A 22,236-nucleotide genomic window follows, 5' to 3' on the forward strand; every position below is an offset into this window, starting at 1 on the left:
AAAAAAAAACAAAAAACCACGAACCGAAAATTTTCTCATTTTTTAATTCAATCAAGAAAAAACACACTTTGACAAATAACTTTTTTATCGGGGTGGATGGGATAAAACAGCCAAAAGGGGTATGTAGATATAGGAATGATTACTATTTTTTTTTTGTCTTTTTCTTTTTGTTCATTTACGACAAGGAATGTTCCAGCAGCAAAATGGACGGGGTAATTTTGGAACTTGCCAAATGAGAGAGAAAATGAATATTTTTTGTTTTGAAATTCCCCCCCCCCAAAAAAAAATAATATTCCACGATATATAAGTGACTGTCAAGTACTGTGTTTTCATTTGATTTCCTTTCCTTTTTTCTTATATAGAGTAGTAGTACGTTAAGGGGGCAGTAACTTAAATTACTAAGACACACACGATTATCTCTCCCCAAACACACAAAATCGTCGATGATAATATGAGGAGGGAAATGAGGAACTAACATCGTTGGATATAGTTTTAAACAAACAAAAGGAAAGAAAAGAAAAGAAAAAGAAAGAAATTTAGTTATATAAAAGTCTGGTATAATAATAATACGCACAGCAATATTGCTATTCTTTGGGAAACGAATGACTCGATAATTCAGACATTCTAAATATGATAATTCAATTGGGAGGGCCATCTTTTTCTTTTCTTTTCAAAATGTGTTAGATAATAGTGGGGGGAGGCAGGAAAAGAAGGACACACGTAATTAGCCATCAGTATTTTCTTCCAGTAAAAAAAAATTGTTTCTTTTTTTCCTTGTCGAATTTTTTTGTTGGTTGGTTGAAAAGTATATCGATGTCGAAGAGATCTCGTTATTTATATACACGGGGATAGATAAATTGACCGAGATCAACTCTCAGCTCAGCTCTCGCACGCACACACACACACATAGCAGACAGACATTCATTATTATTATTAATTACGCTCACATTCGTTCGATCCCGCCCGCATAAATTGGAAATCAAAAAGACGGGACAGAAATTTAGAAATTTCTAGAAATGATTCACGTTGATCTTTGGTATTTCAATATTCAAATTTTTTCATTTTTTTTTTTCGTTTTTTTAGCTTTTCGTTATTATCTCGATGATTATTTAATTCAATCTTTATTTTTTTAGGAAATATAATGTAAATTAATTCTTCTTTAATTTTTATTCCTCAAACCCGGTTGCCTCCGGTGACGCCCAAGAGACGGGCGGCATCATCCGCCGGTTTGGACATGAGCTGCTCCACGATGGAAGTGTCTTGAATGCCGAGCAAATTGCCAATCAGATCCGATCCGCACGGACCGCGCAGTCTCATCCCACCCGCCGATTTGGACCCGGTCTTGGAGCTGGATCCGCTCCAAAGGGCCTGCATCCGCACTTTAGCCTTGGCGGATGACCTCGACGATTCGCGACGTTGCTGCTGCTGTTGATGTTGTTGCAGCTGCTGGCGATTGTCCGAGCTGACGGATCCTTCCTCCTCTTCTTCCTCGCAATCCTCCTCCTCCTCGTCGCTCTCTTCCGCATGGCCCGATCCGCCGTGCTTCCGCCGGTGTCGCAACATGGAGTGTTTCAACGTGAAGCGGCGCGAGCAGACGTCGCACTGATAGGGCCGCTCCCCGCTGTGGGTCCGCATGTGACGCCGGAGGTCTTCCGCCGACCAGAAACGGCGCAAGCAAAAGGCGCAAATGACCTGATGGATATCAAATCAAATCAAATAAATAATTGGCAATTAATTTCAATTCGAATTGCGGATAATTTCAATTTAATTCGAATTACCTTTCGGTTGACGTAATCGGGGAATTTCCCACGGACGGAATCGTAATCTTCGCCGTCGTCGGAAGTCGGCGCGGACGGCATGGGCGGTGGCTCGGCCACCAGGGCCCCCACTTTGCCCACCAGGTCGTGGAATTCCTCCGTGTGGTCACGCTGGAGGTGATCCAGCACTTCCTGCCTCTCGGCGTAGCCGCCGGAATCGTCACACAAATGACATTTGAACGGCAGCTGCTCGTTATTGCCGCCGGCGGTCGAATTGCCGTCGCCCGCCTGCAGCGATGGACTGACCGGATTGCTGTTGCTGGACTGATGATGATGATGATGGTGGTGGTGGTGGCCTTTCTCGGAATCGCCGTGATCGCCGCCCGTGATCGATTCCGGACTGCTGAGACCACCGTGAGCCGGGCAGTGCTTGTTGTCCACGTGTTTCTTGAGATTGTCCGAAGTGGCAAAGGTCGACGACGGGCAACGGGCGCACTTGTACGGTCGGTCGGGGACGTTGCGCGAATTATCCGGGCCAGCAGCGGAGGAGGCCGAATTCTGTCCGGTCGTGTTGTTGTTGCTTCCGGCGTGTTCGCCGCCGGCGCTGCTGCTGCTGTGATGATGACGCAAATGGTTTCCGTGTTTGCGCAACAGATGGCGGTCGCAGTTGGACTTGGTGGTGAACCAGAGCGGGCACTGCGGACACTTGTACGGCTTCTGGCCCGTGTGGGTCAGAATGTGACGCCGCAGGGAGCTGGTCCACGGGAACTTGCGGGCGCAGTACGGGCAGCTCACCCGGTGGGGGGCGTTCGAATAGGCGCTCTTCTTTTTGCCCTTGGCGTTCGAGATGGCCTGCCCGCCACCGCCGCCGCCGCTGTCGGATCGATTGCCTCCGAAATCGCTGCCGCCCATCGACTGGCCGTCGCTAATGCTCGTGCACTCGCCTTCGTCCATCTCGTCCGTGTTGTTGCCCTCAGACGGACTGGCCCGGTTCATCTTGTCGCTCGTCACAGAGTCTTCCGCTTCGACGTCGCGGTGCTGGCTGAAATACTGCTGGAAACTCTGAGCCACCGCGTTGGTCAGCAGTTTGGAAACGCTGGCCAGATCGGTGGCCGGCTCGGCTTTGACGCTGCCGCTGCTACTGTGCTGCTGCTGCTGCTGGACCAGCGGCCCTGGCTCCTTGCGCTCAATGTCAATGACCAAAGGGCCGTCCTCTTCTTCTTCCTCCTCGCCTTCATCCTCGTAGTCGTCCTCGTCTTCGCTGTGTTCGCTGTTGCGGCGCTTCTTCAGTTTCTGCTGGACGGCCTGGCGGACCTGCTCCGAAATGGGCGCCTTGCTCCCTTCTACCAGCTTCATGTCAGACTGCGACAGTTGTGGGACGATGGCCGGTATCGAGTTGACCAGGTGACCCTTCAGGTCCACCATCGTCGGTAGAGCGGCCGATTTGGTCAGGGCGCAGGCCGATCTGCGGTGTCCGCGAGGTCGGCTGGACCAAATGTCCGGGTGCTGCTGCTTAATGTGACGCTCCATGTTGGAGCGGAGAGTGAAACGGGCCGTGCAGTGCTCGCAGCCAAACGGCCGCTCCGTCCGGTAGCGGCGCTGCTTCTGCTTCTTGACCAGCACTCCGTTCTTGAGGACCATCTTGACTCCGGGGTCGTTGGCGGCCTGCAGCTGGGCCGACGAGCTGCTGTGATGGTGGCCGCCGCTTGACTTTTTCGACTCCATCTTGATGGGCGTGGTGGGGACGGCCATGGGGACGGGACGGATGTTCTCCACAGAGTCCTGCTGGTTGTATTTCTTGACGGCCGGCATCAAAAGTCCCTCGACCAGCGAATGAGCCGACGGATGGCTCGGCTGGACTTTCTGGATTTGCTGCTGCTGCTGGGCCTGGCGGATGGCGTCGTGGTGGGCGGCCGCGATGGCCAGGGCCGATAGATCGACGGCCGGATTCTGGTGGCCCATTTCGACCAATTTCGATTCGATGAAAGCCGAGTAAGGTGCCCCGCCCAGGCCGGGATAGAAGAAGGGCAGGCCGGCCAATGAGGCGACAGTTCCGGAATAAGGAGAACCGAAATAAGGAGACGGGAACGAAACGGCCGGTTTGACATCAGTGGGAGTCGAGTGCTGTTGCTGTTGCTGCTGGGCCGGAGTCGAAACGACCGGAGCCAGTGGAGGAGACGGCTGGGCCGGAACGGACGGATGATGGTGATGCTGTTGCTGTTGGGAATGGACCGGAGTGACGGGCAAGGCCGCAGCAGGTGCTGTCGCCTTAGTGGGCGTGACTTCCTGTCGCCGCTTCCGCAAATCCAAAACGTCAACCGTCAAATCCAGCGGGCCGTCTTGCTCGTTGATTTCCTCATTTCCGTCATCTTCCGACGGATAGTCGGTGAATTCTTCTTCCTCGTCGTCGTCCGAGCGGATGGAATCGTCGCGATCGGCGCTCAGATCCAGGGCCGACTGGTCGTCGTTGTGGTTGCGGCGACCGCCGTAGTAGCCGCCGCCACCGGAACAACCGGAATTATCTGAATTGTCTCCGGCCAGGGTCCGGTTGGCGGCCGAGTCCTCGCTGAGGTGGTAGACGATGGAGGCCTTAATGGCGTCCCTGGAGGCCTTTCCGTGCCGGTTGCGCAAGTGTCGCTCGCAATTGGCCTTGGTGGTGAAGGCGTATTGACAGTCGCGGCACTCGTACGGCCGCTCGCCGTTGTGCGTCCGCATGTGGCGAATCAACGCCCCTTTGTCCAGGCTCGTGCTCGGGCACATGTTGCACCTGTAAGGAGCCTGACTCAGATGGTTCCGGTTGTGACCTGAATGGACAAATAAATCAATTAGAAATGAGGAATTTGATCAATCCATCCGGCCCATTTTTGATTCATTATTTTTCACGGCCGTTTCGTCATTTCTTTTAATATCCCAGTAACGACCCATCATCGTCTTGTATATAAATCATTTGAGACGATATGGATATGATGTAGCCCTCCCCCTATCGGTTATCTAACGCATTTCCGGCTGCATATAGAACCACCAAACGATATTCTGATTAGCCCGACCAGAGATAAAGCCTCTCGTATAATAATAGCCCAACAAATCTTTCTTTTTTTTAAAAAACAAAAGAAAGAAAGTCGGTAAAGAAGTTCCAATTCCAGCAAAGTGTGTTTGAACAGCTGATTGTGCAATGGTACAACTCATCTGATGATAAACAAAAGACATCACTTCCTTTTCCCGTGTGTGTCGGATAAGAAATATTTAACCGGACCGAAAGAGATAAAGATTTTTAAAATAAATTTTACCTTTAAGGGCGCGCAAATTAGGGAAGACGGCCTCGCAGAGCCTGCAGGGGAATTCGCCTTTGAGTTTCATTTCTCGGAGGACGGCCGAGAAGGGGTCGTCCTCTTCGTTCTTGTACTCTTCCGGCGGATTGGTCAGCATCTCGTCGTGCTGGAACAAGTTGTTGAACTGCCGGCCGCTAGGCGTCGTCATGAATGGTGAGCACCCAGGGTCCAGGCCAGCCGACGACGACGACGGGATGTGATCCGGAGCTGAATCTTTGCATGTCGGTGGTGGTAGGAGAGAAGCGGAGGCGACGGGACGTATCAAGGTCGCCGGATGGATCAGGTTGGCAGGGCGGCAGTTAAAGTCGACGCTACCAACGCCGACGCTACCGACGCCATTGCCCCCCACCACCAGCGGCGACGGCCTCGCGTCTTCTCGATGCGGACGGATCGTCATTCTCTTCTTTTGATGATTGGCCGGGTGGATCGGGTGACAGGATCGGCGCAAGTCGCCACCACCACCGCCCGTCTCCTCCTCGTGCTGATGATCCTCATCGTCTATCAGCTCTTCCGCTGGCCGTGGCCGTTTCCTTCCTTGATCATCCCGTCGCTGTCTCATCGTCCGTCGGTTCTTCTGTCTCAGTCGTCGGCGGCTCTGCTCGGCTTCCGGCCCGCTGACGGACTCGTTGCTCTCGGAAGCGTCTTCTTCCGAGTGATGATGCCGGCCAATATGGTGCTGGCGGTGGTGGTGGTGGCTGGTCCGGTAGAATTCGCCACCGGATTCTTCACCTTGCGACTCTTCTTCTTCTCCGTTGGTGATGTGATCATCTTCTTCTTCTTCTTCGTCTTCCTCGCCGGCCAGACTCGGTCGCGATTCAGACAGATCTGATGACACGCCCGTGTCCATCGACGTGTTGCCTTGCTCGCCCGTCTTGTTATGACCACCGTCCGCCGTCGTCGCTGTCGGTTCGCTTGTCCTAGTCAAAACGAGAGGCTCTTCCGGCTCCGTCTCGGCTTTCATCGGACTCGACGCCTGCTGGAAATGTACACACACACACACAGAGAGAGAGACGGGCCGGTTAATATTTGATTAACACATCAAACACCTAGAAAAATCTAAAATGGATGGATAGGATGGGATGGAGACTGACCTGCTGATGTTTGACGACTCTGATGGCTTTACGCTTCCGGGCGCCGACCAGGAGGGCATCGTCGTTGGTCAGTTGCTGCTGATTGGACGCTGCCGATGGCGAAGAGGCGTCCGTCTTGGAGTGGTGACGGTGGTGGGTCGTCGTCATGACGTTGGCCGGCAAGGGCGACGAGTCGAGTCCTGCCTCCACCTCCTCCATTGCGCAATCGCCGTCGTCGTGAGCGTCGCGAGGCTGCATCATCGCCTCCTCCTCTTTTCCAACTCTCTCGACGAATCAAAAATCAAACCAACAAACTCTCTCAACCAAACAGCCAAACAGCTGCCAGCACACACCGGAATTGTTTTTATGGTGTGTCCAATTCCGCACTGTCACAAGATCAAACGATTCAACATCCACTCGAATAATACGTCACGTCCCAATAAAACATTCACTGAAATTCACCAAATCAAAATGTTTCACTTTGCCACTTATTTGAAATCCAACCAAAATTCAAAAAAACCGCCAAAACCAAAAATCTTTGGACAATCGACGGAAACTGGAACACTTTTTCAACAGAAAAGAAAAATGATGAAATCAATTTTTTTGGGTGGGTAAGTGTCAGACAACAACGAACGAAATGAGGGGGAGACGGAATGAAAAGTGCGACCGCTCCGCTAAGCGCCTGGCGCTGGACTGAAGCTGAATAACACGGCTGGTGAATAAGAGGCTAGGCGTCCAATATGAGACGAGAGTGAGAGAGAGAGAGAGAAAGAGGAGACAGGAGAGTCAAGAGAGAAGGGGGCGCGGTCACGTGATTCAATGGAAAAGAGAAGGAAAAAGAGAAAAAGAAAAAAAAAGGTTTTTTCTTCTTCTTTCAAAAAGCCGAAAAAAAAACTAAACTAGAAAAACTCAGGTGTGCATCCCACCGGCTGGGATCTAAGCTCCTCCCCTTGACTCTCCTTGGGACCTCTCTCCTCCTCCTCCTCCTCGCCCCAACGGAAAGAAGAGTGGGTGGATGTGTGTGTGTGTGTGTACACGAGCGTCGTCTTATCCGGTTGCTCTCTCTCTCCTCTCTACTCTCCTACAAACACAAAAGGTGCACACAAAAGGTTTCAAACTTCCCGCCTCCCTCATAGACTAGACCCTTTTTCTTTCTCCCCCCCCCCGTTTGCTCTCTTTTCTATTACATTATCTTTTCTGCTTATAAATTATTCAGATAGACAGCAGCAGCAGCAGCCCCCGGTTTTTTCGAGTGTGTGGAGAGAAGGGGGGTGTGGCTGCTCGTTATCGGATGAGTAATAAGATGAGAGAGAGTCGCTGCTGCTGCTGCATTGACCGGTGACGCGGGATCGTTCGGTCGGCAACTTGTGCCTACGTGTGCGACCGGCGAGTATACTGGGTTTACGTAGAAATAAGTGGAGCTGCGCAGTGCGTCATCTTATATACGTTTCTGCCGTTGCTGATTGACTAGATCGAATTTCCGATTCTCTGAAATTTCAAAAATGAAATGTTTGTTTTAATTGCACAGATCAACGGTCGAAAATGATCGGGTCGCTCGTTATCGGATGGCAAAAACGTGAGGGCATTTTTTTTCCAGATGAAATCGATCGGCATTTTCTTAAAGGTTTTTCTTAAAAGAGTTGGGTGAGATTGAATAATAACACGTCATTATCTATTGCACCTGTCCAGACCGGGAGGCCTATTTTATCCTGTAGTACATTCCCTCTCTCATCTAGACGATTGTGACGCCTGGCCGTCAAGGAAAAGGGACGGGCGGGGTTTCTGAAATCGCCTCGAAATTCCCCCATCTTATCAGTTTCAGTCAAGAAAGAAAAAAGGGAAACGGGACAAAAATAATGTGACGAGTGCAACATTTGTTGAAACGTTTTGAAAAATAAAAGAAATAGAATAATCGATTTGGATTGAGCTCGTGAAAAATCCCTCACCTAGTCGATACGCCTCGATTCTTTTGGCTCGTGTTGGGCTGTCGTGAAAATGAGTCACACTCGGTGCGGCTGCGGCCGTGTCATCATCAGCTGCACGGCCGAGTCCCGGACCACAAACTTTTGTTTTCTTTCCTTCTTCTAAAAAAGTGTGAAAAACAAAAGGAAAAAATGTTGGTTGTTTAAACAACGACATTTGAAATGGGAAACCCCGACGAAACGAAAAAACTTGCATGTGTATATCCTGGTATGGCTGTGATGTGGGGGGGATCTTTTCATTTCTGGGCGGCTGATTCCGCAATGTGCTGCTGCTGTTGCTCGGGACCTGGTCCCGTCATGTTTTTTTGTGTGTTGGCTGCACACTCCTCCATTTTCGTGATCGTTCTGTTTCGTCCAGGCTCTCGTCGTCCTTATTTTTCCCATTCGTCGGCGCTATGTGAAGCTGTGTGCATGCTGCTGGGCTGCGCAAGCTGTGCCATAGTTGATTGATCAACGCAGAGACACTCAAGTGGGGTCTTGCGTGATTGACGTCATCCCAGCAACAGCGAAATACAAAAACAAGACCGCCCACTTTATTTTTGTCTGTTTCAAGCTGCTGCTGCTGCTGCTGCTGTGCTCTAAATAATAATGAATAACGAAAATGTATACATAGGAAATGCCGGATCAGGTTAATCTCCAGCAGTCACAACATTTTTAAAAATATTAGAATAAATTTGAAAATTTGATGACATTCTACAAATGAGTCATTTAACCTGACAAGAGAAAGAGACAGATATTTGTCCTACCTTTAAGCTCGGGAATACACGGCCAGGCATTTCGACAATCCGTTGAAAGGCCGTCCTCGTGAATAAGCCATGGATGCTGTTTATCTAAATAAAAAAATAAAAAATGGATTACGAAACATATTTGCAGGAACAACAAGGAAATAAAAATTGAAATTGAGACAGTGTGTAAACCCTGGATGGGTAAACAAATGTAAGGTTTTCATGAAATACACTGTAGTTATGAATGCATCCTTAAAAAATCTGGCAAGTCAGGGGTTAATAAAAAGTAACGAAAATCATTACCCAGCCGATGATGCTGTGATTGCTGCTGATGTGATTTTGCCAGCACAAGAAAACTGACATGGATTGGCTTCAAATCTGCACACAAAGGGAAAGGTTATGCAGTGCAAACAAAGTGCCATGCATTGACAGGAGGGGGGCTTACATGATCAATGCTAGTCAGGAACCAACATTACACAACTTTGGAACAGGTTTCTCTTTTTACTCTTTAAGCTCCCATAATCATTCAATTTGTATTCTCACTTTTATTGACCTGCTAAACAGCATGGATTCTATATAAAGGGACGCCAGCAGAGTTGACACGACTATCACATTTTTATAATTTGGTTTGTGGCTTGATAACGTGTAACGTGTTGTTGCAACCCAACGATAGCAGACGACACTAATCTTCTAATTAGCCATGCTTGTTTGAGATATCGATAGAAATGATTAAAAATCGACTAAATCCAAATTAGATTTGATTTCTTTATTTCCATTTGAAATTTAAAAAAAGGATAAAATAGTACATACTCTATTTCTCTATTTTAATGTGACGCAATATTCTTTCTTTCCCCAAAGTTTGTTGTTCAACTTCCGCTATTTAGTCCGGTTCCTTTTGTCAATTGACGTGATCCATGTAGACGTTGGCAGGGGACATTCCAGATTCCACCGGATGCGGAGAATGCGCCTTGTGCTGGATATTGCGCAGCACTTTGGTTTGTTTTGATTATTCAACAGAAAGCGGATGATGAACACAACAGATGACGAGAAGAAGAAGAATTGCGGTCGTTCGAGTTTCTCAGCCGACCCATCAGCCATCAAGTGAAAGTTGAACGACCTTTCAAACAAGAACCTTCAGAAGGTTTTCAGTTTCCATTTTGTGAACTGTCGACATTCAACACCTCACAACACTCAACCGATTAGCTGCTAAATGCATCAGGGGAATCGTATATAGTAGACCGTCCATCTCTTGTTTGTTTGTTTGTCCACATCCAATCATCTTCGAATTTCCACACGATGGGATCAATCATCTCTCACAATTAATGATGAACCAATGGAGGCCCTGTTTTGGTCTAATTCTGCTGATGATGTGTTCATCTAGCCTCTTCAAATAATCTACTAAATGGAATCGATCGGAAAAAGTTGTTGCAGCAGCCTCCGATGTTGCTGCGCAGACACTAATAATCAATTTATATATTAAGAGCCGAGACGACGACGGTTGAACCATTTTTCCAAATGGCTCTCAGGGTTGTTTTATTATCTGTCTGATGTCTGAGATGTTGCGAAATCCGGTCGGACGACATTTGAGACACGGAACAGGTATATACATGTAGCAGCTATACAACAAAATAATCTTCGTGATGTAGTCATAGAGACGGCAGCTTTTCGTCTATCATCTTGTACGCATTCCCGTGATGTTTCCGCGAAGCTCTATAAGCCATTGATACGAGATTCTTCGTCTCTGTTATTGTTATTATTATTACGTCTCATGACAGAGAAACATTCTTATGTGTTATTCCCCCCCCCCTCGATTGAATGTATCAAGATTATTATGGTCTAAGCCAAACAATTAAAACGACCTTATAAGGTCATTTTTGGAGGATATAATAACCTGTCCCCTTTTGATTTTATAATATTTGTCCAAAACTAATACGACGGAATGTTTTTATTTAAGAGGATCAGAAGCTGATGATTTGATTTCCCAGAGATGTTGTTGTTGTTGTTGTTGTTGTTTCGGATTTACCTGCGCTGTGGAATTTTCTTCCAGGGACTAAGATGGAAGAGCAACTGGACAGCATTCCTGGAACATGTTGGTGTGCTCAAAGGTAAAAGAAAAAGGATAGACGAGGGTCATCTGGGGCTTCTGGACCAGGATGGACCTGGACCTTCAAATGGACCACCAAAACTATGTCTCTCTGCTGCCTTATTTCTTGCCTTTATACAAATGCTAATGAAATGGGAAACAGAAAGTCTCTTTAGACATCAAAGGTCCGGTCGATAATTCCCACACCACCCACACAACAAAAAAAGGAGAGAGGAGGGGACGCCAAAGACACACAACATTTTCACATATAGGGGGGAGAAAAGACAAGGCGAATATTATAAGGCCGACAGGTGAAAACCGGAACGTATCCGTTTCTTCTCTGTGCTGATGGTGATGGGGGGGAGCGGCTTTTATCTTCAAGTTTTGATCTTATCCGCGAAATATTTTTTCTTAGGGGGGCGGAATGCGGGGCGACCTTTGACTCTCATCCGATCATCAACTCTCCAAAGTCCCTCACCCACCACAAAAGGTGTATCCCCCAAAGTGCATCAGAAATATCAAAACAAGATTTTTTCCGCGTCTTCAAGGCTGAAGAAGATTCAGGTTCTATCTGTCAACAGAAAAATATAAACTCCACCCCGCCTGAATATAAAATCATAAAAAATGTCTTCTACTCTACAAAGTTGAACAATTTTTAAAAAATCCATTTTTTCCCGATGGAAACATTGTGTGTGTAAAGCTCTCTATATTCGTTTTTTTTTTAGTGGGGTGAGCACGAGCGACGCTGTCTCTATTCATCATCGTTCTCTGCTCTGCTGTGTCTGTCTGTTGTGTGTGTAAGTTATAATAAGGCTTCGTGAGCGAGTCTCGGCTGCGCAACACAACAACCCCGGTCTATCTTCTATGTGAAACAAAAAAAGGCCGCGCTAATAACTCTGTCATCGTCCATCCACCTACGTAACGTGTATCGTGCTTCAATGGCTTCTTCTTCTGAACTGCTGCTCACTCTCTATAGTTCCTCTAAGCCTTTTTTCGGGAGTAGATATAGTCAGTCGAATATTTCTGGACCAAACAGCCAGCCAAAAAGGAGAAAAGTATTATTATTATTTTTTTTTTTCAGTTATTGCTGTGCATATGATGAGCTGCAGAGACACGACATGTAGTAGTACAAGAGTCTGGTTTATATAATAACACATGGGTTCTCTCTCTCTCTTGCTGCTGGTCCCTCTCTTTTTGTTGAATCAATATACAAGAGGAGAGTATAGAGGAGAAGAGCTATGCCAGGTGCTCCAAGTAGCCATGACGACGACCGGTTTTTATTCTTTTGTGTCGTCCAATTCACATTGGAATGCCAAACACTCCGAAAGACGGCCCAGGTTTCTTCTATTCCTTCTATCCCGATTATTATCTAATCAATGATATTGAATATGAACAGCACAGAGTTATTAGAAGTGGTTTTAATAGATTAGAAATAATACAGTCTTTGATATTTTTGGGCCATCATCTCGGTTGATGTTAGATTCTACATCGAATACCCCCCTTTGATGATGTCTAAACTTTTGGGGGAATGTACATGCGGAAGAGGGGGGAAGGGGGTGGATTGTTTTATCGATAGACGCGGTCGCCATCCGACGAGTAAACAAGAGAGAGAAAGAGAGTCAGGTGCTGCTGCTGGATGAACTGCTGCGCTGTGTGTGTGATGGAAACTGGTAGATGGGAAAATATATATAGTCAAAAGAGAGAGAGTCTATTATTCAGGGCGGGATTGTGGGTCAGCGTGACAAATGAGACCGATAAAGAGAGACGGAGTGCTGTGCTGTGTGTATAAAATATATAAAACGGCGGGGGTGGCGGCGTTGCCATGGCGATCGACACCTTCGTCCAAAATCCACCATAACAAACACAGTCGCGTATAGAGAGAATAGAGTATATCCACAGCACATACAGTTCAGTCATATTTCTGTGTGTTGTGTATTCTTCTGGCCGACACCTCCCGGTGTATCCCCCCCCACCTGAACTGTTATCGTCGCCCTCCCACATCACAGGGGGAAAAATAAAAGGTATAGAGAGTAGGAGAACTATTATTTATTCATATCGAGGACGCAATTTTTTCCCCATCATCCCAAATGTCAGTTGCTGGGTTTGTTTGATTATTTCATGGGCAAATATAAGAAATTGAATATCTGACACGATATATTGTGACAGAGTAGAATATCGATTCTTATTGCGGAGATGTACATCCAAGAGCTGTTATCTCGGTTGCCATGGTAACTCGATAAGACGGTATTTCAAGTTTTATCTCAAAACAAACATCTCACACGGGATAGATGTGTGTGATGAGAGCAGATGGTTTGATCTCTGCAGATGCAGCAATTCCCCCTCTCAAGAAAAGGTGAATGGGGGGCCACCTCTAAGACGGTATGAAGAGCAGATGGAAGATGACAACATCTTCAGCATTGAGAAAATCCCCCCCCTCTCTGAAGAAAAGAAAGGAGCAGATGTACAACTAGGAGCGGATACATCGGCCTATATATCCTGGTTCTGGACCATATCACCCCAGCGTTCTTCTATACACACACCACATCTCCTTCTTATTTTTTCCTTTCGTCTCGACTGTGGCTACAGAAAGATGTAGGAGGTAGTACTCTCTATATAGTCTTTCATTATCAGAATTTCTAGACTGTGAAGAAGAGGGAAAGTGACGTCAGGGGTGGGATAGTTTCTTGTCGATCTATTTTTCTTTTTATCTTCTTCTTCTTCTTGTGTTGGAGCTAGAGAGAGGGGGGTTCTTCTTCAGCTGCGCTGTGTGTGACTGCTGTTGCAAGACGGCAGGTGTGCAGCGGAGACTCTCAGCTGCCCAAGGAGCTTATAGAGAGAGAGAGGTAGAGAGAGAGTGGGAGTAAAATAAGGTGAGCCATCCACAAGGGGAGACATGCTATCCTTCGATATATATAGATTATAATACAGCAGCAGCAGCAGCGGAGGAGGAGGATATCTAGAAACCCACCCTTGAAGAATAAAAGACGTGGAAGATGATGGCGGTTTCGAGTGCTGCTACGTGTGTGTACATGAGTGGCCATGGCAACGCTTGGCTTCACTCTAATACAACAACTTACCTTGAAATGGAAAACAACGAGGGAGAAAACTTAATAATAATAAACAGCAACATCTCGACGGAAAATACATACGAGTCTAGAGACGTCGCAATTCCGGCGGAACTCGCAGATTTTTTCCATAATGAAAGTGGAAAAGGTTTCCCCCCTGTGTGTTATTTGGGGGGTTTCCATGTGTCGATGGTTCGCTAATAGAGCGGAAGTATTGACTAGTCACGTTCGCCAAAAAATGTCGTTTTTCACATGAATTTGTTTGATATTTTACCAGGCCTACACAGCAGCACCTGATTTGTGCACAGGCAGGTGAGCAGAAGCAGTTAAATCATTTGGACAAAACATCAAAGCGTTTTCATCGTTGCCATGGTTTCCCGAATCTTTGTTTATATCATTTGTTTGGTCTCCTCATTGTTGGAAAAATAAAAAGGGGAATTGGGATTTTGTGTATTTTATTTTGAGAGAGAGAGAGCGGATGATGGACGTTGGCGAGTCTCTTCCCCCCACTCCCTCACAGCACAGCAGCAGACACCTGAGAATTGGAGAGAGAAAATGGCGGTTCTCTCCGTATATTATAACCCCCCCGGTGACTCTCTCTCTCTCTCTGCTACATATAACAACATCCGGCAGCATAGCTCAAATATATAAGGTCTCCTTATATAGACTCCCACCTCCCCCCCCCTGTTCATCCCTTTTTCCCCGACCACTTTTTTTGTTGGTCTGTTGTTACTCGTATGAGAAAACGGAATCGCCGCCGGAAGAAAGAAAATATATAAAAAGAACCCGCAAAACGTTAGACTCCTGTTTGGACATCCTTATAGGTAGAACTATATATCTACTTTTCTCTCCTGTGCTGTGCGCACGGATGATATTACAACCAAACAACTTGGCCATCCCCTCTCTTCTTCTTCCTTTTTGTCATGGCCAGCAGCCACACAGCGCCCAGGGTGAAAGCGGCCGCGACGACGCTCTATAAAACATATATCTCGGCCAGCAGCAGCAGCTAGCAGCGTCCAGCAGCAGCACAGCGCCGTCGTCGACCAATGGAAATCGAGTCGAGTGGGTGGAGCCGGCGCTCACTCTTGTACCTCCCTCCCCCTTGTGCTTCAACGGAAAGAATAAGAAAGGGTCCCGGCGCGCATTATTATCAAAGGCCGTCATCATCATCAACAATCATCGCCCGCGCTCATGGCCTTCCCTCCAATCTCCTTGTCGGTTTTCTCTCTCTCTCGTCGTCCTGAGCTGCTGCTGCATCTGACTCACCTCAGAGAGAGATGGGGTGGGAGGGGGGTTTATGGGGCTTTTTGAGGGGGGGAGGAAGCCTTGGAAAAAAGGTGCACCTGTGTAAAAATCTATTTTACAGTCTGCAACACAGCCAACGTCTGGTTTTTCTTACCTACATGTTCCCCTTATTTTCTGTTTTAACCAAAATTTGTGAACCAGCAACGGATGCGGATACTTTTCTGGACCGTAGTCCTTTTTTTTAAATTTATTATCACCTTTAAAATAAAAAGAACCAAGAAAATCAAATATAAGATAAAAGGGGGAGAATCATTTCGTCTTTTGATTGTCTATCCGGCGGATGTTGAAACCATCGCGCCAACAGTCTCAGTAATTTATCTGCAGTCCACCTTTTCAAACGTGTGTGGGTGGGTATGTATCTAATACTGCTCATTTTCCAGCATCAAAAGAATTCGAACGTGTTATCTCCTATATAGATTAAATACACATACAAGGGGCACCCTAAAAACTTTGATGAGATCATCTTCCCTCTCAAGTGATGATGCATTGTTTAGATTATATGTAGCCTACACACACAGCACCCGCGCCACCCGTGTGTGTGTGTATTAGAAAGAGATGAGGGATAACTGGGAGCAAAGGTGCAAGAGAGGGGGGGATGAATGTGTAACATTTGCTGATGGGGCGAGGCTGGTTTTTTGGGTGTGGTCGCATCATCATCAGAGACAACAAAAAGCGATTGAAGAGGATACGATAGTCACAGAGATTCGTGTATACTACAGCAGAGAAAAGGAGTGGTGATGGGGTTGTTGGGGGGGGGGGGGAAGACTATATGGATGTTGATGGCGAGATCACATCAAAGTCAAAAAAGAGGAGGAAAATATATAACAAAATGTAGTATCAAAAGCCATTTATTATATTTGGATTAGGGCGTGGTCGTAGCCAAAACAATCGATATACAGCAGCACGTCAAAGAGCCCATGCTGCAGCCCACAGCAGATCAATATGTATACCGCCGTCTAGATCCTGTGTGTAATAACGTGATGCGGATATGATGAAAAGTCACATCATCCATCGTCCGAGGAAAATATAAAACGAATATGTTTAGCTCTCTCCACAGCGCTATAGCTCGTTCTGTGTGTTCCACAAAGAGGCTCCGACCGAAATGGGCGCCAGCAGAGAAGATATACAGACACGAGATTCCCGCATGATGTACATGCATATATATAGAGAGACGGAAAAAAAAGGTCTACTAGATATAGACTCGATCAATGAGCTGGATATACATCGCATCATGCGGGATGTTATTCGCTCTCTCTCCCGACTACTACATGTGGGGGGCGCCTATTTTTTTTTTTTTTGTTTTGGTTATGGCGTTGCGCATGCAAAGAGATCGTTCGGATGGTCACATGTGCTGTAGTTGTATAGTAGCTACCTTGTCTATATCTTGACTGTGTGTTCTTCTTCTTCTTCTGGGTGATGACATGAGATCGGGAATATAAGGGAGAGAGAGAGCTATATAGTCCATTATTAAATCAATCGAGTCCGACGACGGCGGCCATTTATATTTCCCTTGATATTTCCAGCATTTGGATTATAGACACAAGCACACGTATAGATCGAAATGTTATTTGGAACATAGTAAAGATGTTGTTGGGTTATTTTTTTATTTGAACGTTTTTATTTATCTAGAAAAGCCACACCCAAATCGTACGATATACAAAGTCAGAACAGGGATGTGATCGATATAATTAATATTTCGTAGATGTATGAGAAAATTAGCGGGAAATTTGAAAAATAATTGGAAAAAATCACGAAATTCTCTTTTGCTTTTGGCAGCGCAGGAATAGATCAAAATGGTTGAAAGTTTGGGGCGATGACTTGCAGGTCAAACTGCTGATGAAGAGACGCTGTGAGACTTTCGTGATGTTTGTCATTGCGTGCTGAGCGCCTTATTCTCTCCCGTTTTTTCTTCTGGTAGAGAAATGGTATACATTTCTTTCTCCCGAGGAGAATACATAAGAAGATTTTCTGACATGGAAAAGTGTCGAAAGAGGAGGCAGTGCACCTGCAACACGCACCTATCGTCACAGCGCAGCGGGGAAAAACTCACGAAGCCGGCGGCGATTGTTTTGTTTCAAATGGGAGCGCGCGCGCGCGCGCCAGCGCACGGGCCGTCGATTGAAAATAAAAAATAAAATAAAAATTTCAAATCAAAAGAAATCATAAAAAGAAGGAAAGGAGAGTTTTTTGGTGTGCGGGATGTATCCGTAACCACGGGCGACGGTCGAATTTTCTCGGGAAATAAAATAAAAGACGAGCGAATCGATTCGGATGAAAAACGGACGCGAGCGGATGACACATTGCGTCAAGAAAACGAGTTGTCTCTTCAACAAGAGAGAATAAGAAACAAACCCGAAAAGAAGAAGGAAAATAGACACTGAAAATCGGCGCCATTTCCGTCGCCTCTGGCGTCGTTTTTCTCTTCTTATATTCTCCCGCGCGCGTGTGTGCTGTCTAGATGTGTACACGTGATAATATATAAGACACACTACTACTCTCCTCTTCACATCCTTTCTCTTATTATATTATATATAAAATATAAGAATAAAAGAGACTTGAGGGGTTTTTCGTTTCGGGCGTCTCACGACGCTGACGACGTCTCTCTCTCTCTCCCTCCGGTCACCACCACAACAACAACGAACAAATTTCCAAGATATTCTCTTCGTCAAGGCCTTTTATTTGTTGTTCTTCCTTGTGCTGTGTGTTTGTCTACGTGTTTAATAACTCGTTCACCAGCACCAGTTTCTTTATTCCATATAATACAACTCTCTCTCTCCTTATATATATTAGCCCAGGTGTGTGTGCTGTGCTCTTGGTCGTCCCTCGAATCCAATTACAAGTTGGAGGGGGGAGAGCCCTATATGATGATATTGTTCACAGGCGAGAGCATCTCACAGCTCACAGAGAGATGAAGAAAGATCTCGAGCAAAAGTCGTTGGGTTTGTTTTTTCTTCTTTCTGATGGTTGTGTTGTTGCTCATGTCTTTTGTTCGCAATCACCGATCCGTGATGTTGCTGTCGGTTCTCTATCTCGCGTCTTTTCAGTCGTGCGGTTTTGACACACAGCCTGTTATTTCGGAGGATACTTTAAGTATATGATAGAGATGTATATATCTGTTTTAGGCGGTTTTAGGTGTATGTATTTAAAGACGTTGATTAGCTCTTTTTGCCAAGAGAGATATTTTTAGATCAAATTGGTTTGGTCACTGATTTATTAAACTGCCACCTATATTTTTGATTAGAAAGAATATTTGTCAAGAGATTATTTATGGGAGGAAATGTAAAATTTTGAATTCAATTCTTTTTCTTTGCTGGCCGCCCTCTGAGTCCGTTCCATCTGGAACGGACAAAACTTGGACATGAAAAAATGAAATAGGCGCCCTGGATTTTTCAATTTCCTTTTCTCTTCTTCTTCTTTGAAGTAGAAAAAAGGTCAGCAGCAGATGAGCGACGAGACTCTCTTGGTACATAGAAAATGGGGGTCCATTTCCAAGATGTTCCCTTTTTTTCTTCATCCCCCCATCTTGTAGGTACTGCTGTGTGGCCCCCCTTCTTATATTCCCTTATGTTCGTTTCTTCTTTTTTTGGCTGGGCCATCATCATCATCATCCACTTCCCCTTCAATCTGATTCCAGGTGGGGGTCCTCCTCCCCCTTCATCCTGGGTTTTTTGGGGGTCCCCCCATTACAATGGGAGCCTTCTGCTGCTGCTGCTGCTGGACCAACCGATTTCTTATATTCTTTTTGAAAGAAGAAGAAGAAGAAAATTGTTATAATACCTCCCCCACCCGAAGAAGAAGAAGACAACCCGCCAAAAGAATAAAAAAGGAAAGAAAGTTTTTTTTCTTTCCAGCACAGCAGCCACACACACCACCTGGACACCAACTACCCCCATCCGAAAAGAATCTTTCAGACGGTGGACCCCCCTTTTTTGTATCTATTTTCTATGTACAGCAGCTACCTATGTATACCTTCTTTTTCTTTCTATAAATATACTTTAGACTATTCTATTCTATATTTTATTTTTTAACCCCATTTGAAATGTAGGCCCTTGGAACTCTATGCCGACCTGATGACAGGGCAACTGTATAGCTACAACTATTTTCTTTGAAATATCCAATAGAATTATAAATCTGGGATATAGAAATAAATCATTTTTAAAAAATAAACTTTTGTAAAATTTTGCGAATAACATTTTTTTGGTTCATTTCAAATATATAAGAAAAAGAAAAGGACGTGACAGCTGGTTTGGCTGCTGGGAAACAGTTGACCAGCACCCTCATCATCCGGCTGTCCATATTTTGTAGGTTCTCTTTCGCTTGTGCGCTGCTGTTATATAATTATTAGAATTTTTTAGTTACATTTGTTTTTCCAGGTTCTACAACACACTCGATCAATGCGCATCTCTTATATAACTAATTCAGACAATCATCTCCTCCATTTTGTTCTTATAAATATTTCTTTTTTTAAATGGGGTCAGTTTAGTTGGCCAGAGAGAGAGAGAGAGTAAATATAATAAAAGTAGATGGCAAATGAAAACGTCTGCCAATGGCGCAGCTTTTCCATCAAAATGGGAAAAAATGTCCCGTGGGAAATTTCTTTGATGGAGATGGAAAAGATTCAAAAGGAAAGAAGAAAAATAAACCAACCATCAGTGCTACTACTGCTGCTGCCCACAGTCCATATAACAACATGTTTTGTGCATATTATATTAAGTTCTTCTTCTCATCATTTTTGTTTTGTATAGACGCCAGCACCGCCATGGCGCGCGCGTTCATTCAAAAAAACTAAAAAAAAAAAAAAAAGAGAAAACGAAAAAATCTAAAAGAAAAGTGGTGCCATCCTCTCTCTCTCCACGGACGCCTGGACGCCGCCGACGCTATAGACGCCCAGTTTTGTCTCTTTCTTGTGATGTGATGGCCATCGGCGTCGAGAGTTTTCTCTCAGCCAGCAGCGGATGTGAGAGAGAGATCCGCGCCGGAGGCTTTTCCTCTCTCTCCCTTGTATATACGTGTATACGTGTGTGTCTTATAGTGCGTTGTTCCATCATCATCAAAAGCAACACACAACACAATCACACGGCCCTATATATCTCGCGTCGTCCGACATCTAAAATTCGTGATAGTCGCACACACAGCACACAAGCAGCTGATTGCGCCATCACCGAAAGGCCCGATGGTCAACTATACCACCCACCACCCACTATATACCCACCTTGTAGTAAACTCGAGAGTCTATATAACACACACGCCTAGCCGCTGGCCCGTTACTTTGGCAGTGATCAACCAAAAATCCTTCTTCTTCTGATTTTTCTTTTGAGCTTTTTGGGTATTTTAGTTGCAGCACACAGCAGAGAAAGGCGAATGAAATGATAGTATTATAGACTTCTTTCGGTATATATCCCTTTGCCACAGGGGGTTGTTGCTGGTGGGGAATTATATAGAACGCCCGCAGGTGCGCTCCCGCCCGTTTGGACATCCCGAAGAAAGAAAAAAAAAACGAATTCACGTTGCGCAATTGTTGTCTGGTATAGCAGCTATACCAACCACACCCTTTTTTCTATCTGTTTTATGTTTAACTCGTCTCTCTCAATCAAAGAATGGTTTCTTTGGATATATTGTCATGTCATGCGTGATTCCTATATACATGTAACAAAATATCTGATGTCCAAACGGGAGAGTTGATGTAGACAGGTGATGGTCACCTTGGAAACGGACGTGTTTACATCATCCCCCCTCAATATTTTTGGAAAAAATAAAAAAGAGAGAGCCGAAGAAGAAGAAGAAGAAGGTGACCGGATGGCTTGCGGCATATCCCTTCCAGCAGACACTCACGGCCAAGAAAGAAAAAGAATTTGGTTTTTCTGCTGCTGACCACCACACAGCAAGTGAACAACATACAGAGTCTCAGATTGGCTCTCCATGAACATCCTCCGGCATCTTATTATTATTATATACGTGTGTGTGCTGTTCCTCTTTTCCTTTCCGTCTCTTATATATAGAAAGGAAGGAAGCGGAGGAGTCTAAATAATAACACGAGACCACCACCACCACCACCACCGCTGGTTTTTTTAAAAAAAGAAAAAACATTTCCTTCAACTTCTTCTTCTTCAGTTCTATCCCTCCTCGTGAGGCCATTAAAGGTAATCAGCGCACAGGAGAGTGGCTGTGTGTGGTGGTGACCACCTTCTTTTCTTTATAAAAGTTTACAAGAAGAAGAAGAAGAAGAAGAAGTTGATGGTTCTTTTTTTTTCAACTTGTATTTTTTCGGTGGTCAGTCCGCAACCTTAACGACCACCTCCGCGGGCGACTGACGAACCGTAAAGAGAAACACAACTCCCTCCTCCTCCTCCCAGCACACCGCCAAAGTGTCTTCTCTCTCTTGTATAATATGGAAAAATAAATAAAAACCAGTAGCTGTGCTCCTCGTTGTAGCTCATATCGGAGATATATAGACAGGGAAATAATATCTGCTCGGGTCTGGCCATCATCTTCTCGTGTACATCGTCTGTCAAAAAAAAGAGAAAAGGAGAGAGACGGAATGATTGCTGCTGGCCAGCAGACGCCCTATGCGTCATTATTATAGACAGCACATCCCCCCCGTCGTCGTAGGTAAAAAAAAAGAAACCGGAAGATGCTCATCACCGTCCCTCGTCGTCTCCGCTGTTTCACCTGTTCCGCAGCAAAGACTTTTTAACTTTTATTTTTTTATATTTTCGTGTGTTGGTTGGCGGATGAACACAACAACAGACAAACAAAATGGCAGATTTCACCGGTTCATCCACCCGTGCTGAGCTCAGCCCATCACACACATCCAGCGCGTCTATAAATAAGAAGAAAAATACATTTCAAAGTCTCGTATATTTACAGAGACTATACAAGGGGGGAAAAAAGTTGTTTTTAACCGTCGCCATGACAACCGA

At 45.6% G+C, this 22,236-nt stretch overlaps 1 protein-coding gene and 1 long non-coding RNA gene across 3 annotated transcripts; both read right to left on the reverse strand.

Annotated features, from left to right (window-relative positions):
- Positions 1-27: 27 nt before the first annotated feature.
- LOC124207954 lies at positions 28-7,289 on the reverse strand. Of its 2 annotated transcripts, none has more exons than XM_046605606.1 (4): positions 6,178-7,289; positions 5,045-6,059; positions 1,779-4,561; positions 28-1,692 (listed from the first exon to the last, which is right to left on the reverse strand). In XM_046605606.1, the coding sequence occupies exons 1-4, from the start codon at positions 6,415-6,417 to the stop codon at positions 1,174-1,176; spliced, it is 4,557 nt and encodes a 1,518-aa protein (XP_046461562.1). In that variant the 5' UTR covers positions 6,418-7,289; the 3' UTR covers positions 28-1,173. The 2 variants fall into 2 exon arrangements, with proteins under 2 accessions (XP_046461562.1, XP_046461561.1); XM_046605605.1 differs by having other exon boundaries at positions 5,045-6,062; positions 6,178-7,288.
- Positions 7,290-8,332: 1,043 nt separating this feature from the next.
- On the reverse strand, positions 8,333-9,538 carry LOC124207957. Its single transcript, XR_006880207.1, has 4 exons — positions 9,309-9,538; positions 9,167-9,241; positions 8,885-8,968; positions 8,333-8,716 (listed from the first exon to the last, which is right to left on the reverse strand). It is a non-coding gene; the product is annotated as an uncharacterized LOC124207957 (long non-coding RNA).
- Positions 9,539-22,236: the final 12,698 nt, after the last annotated feature.

The sequence above is a fragment of the Daphnia pulex genome, chromosome 11 (assembly GCF_021134715.1).
Source record: "Daphnia pulex isolate KAP4 chromosome 11, ASM2113471v1".
In the NCBI taxonomy this organism is placed as follows: Eukaryota; Metazoa; Arthropoda; class Branchiopoda; order Diplostraca; family Daphniidae; genus Daphnia; species Daphnia pulex.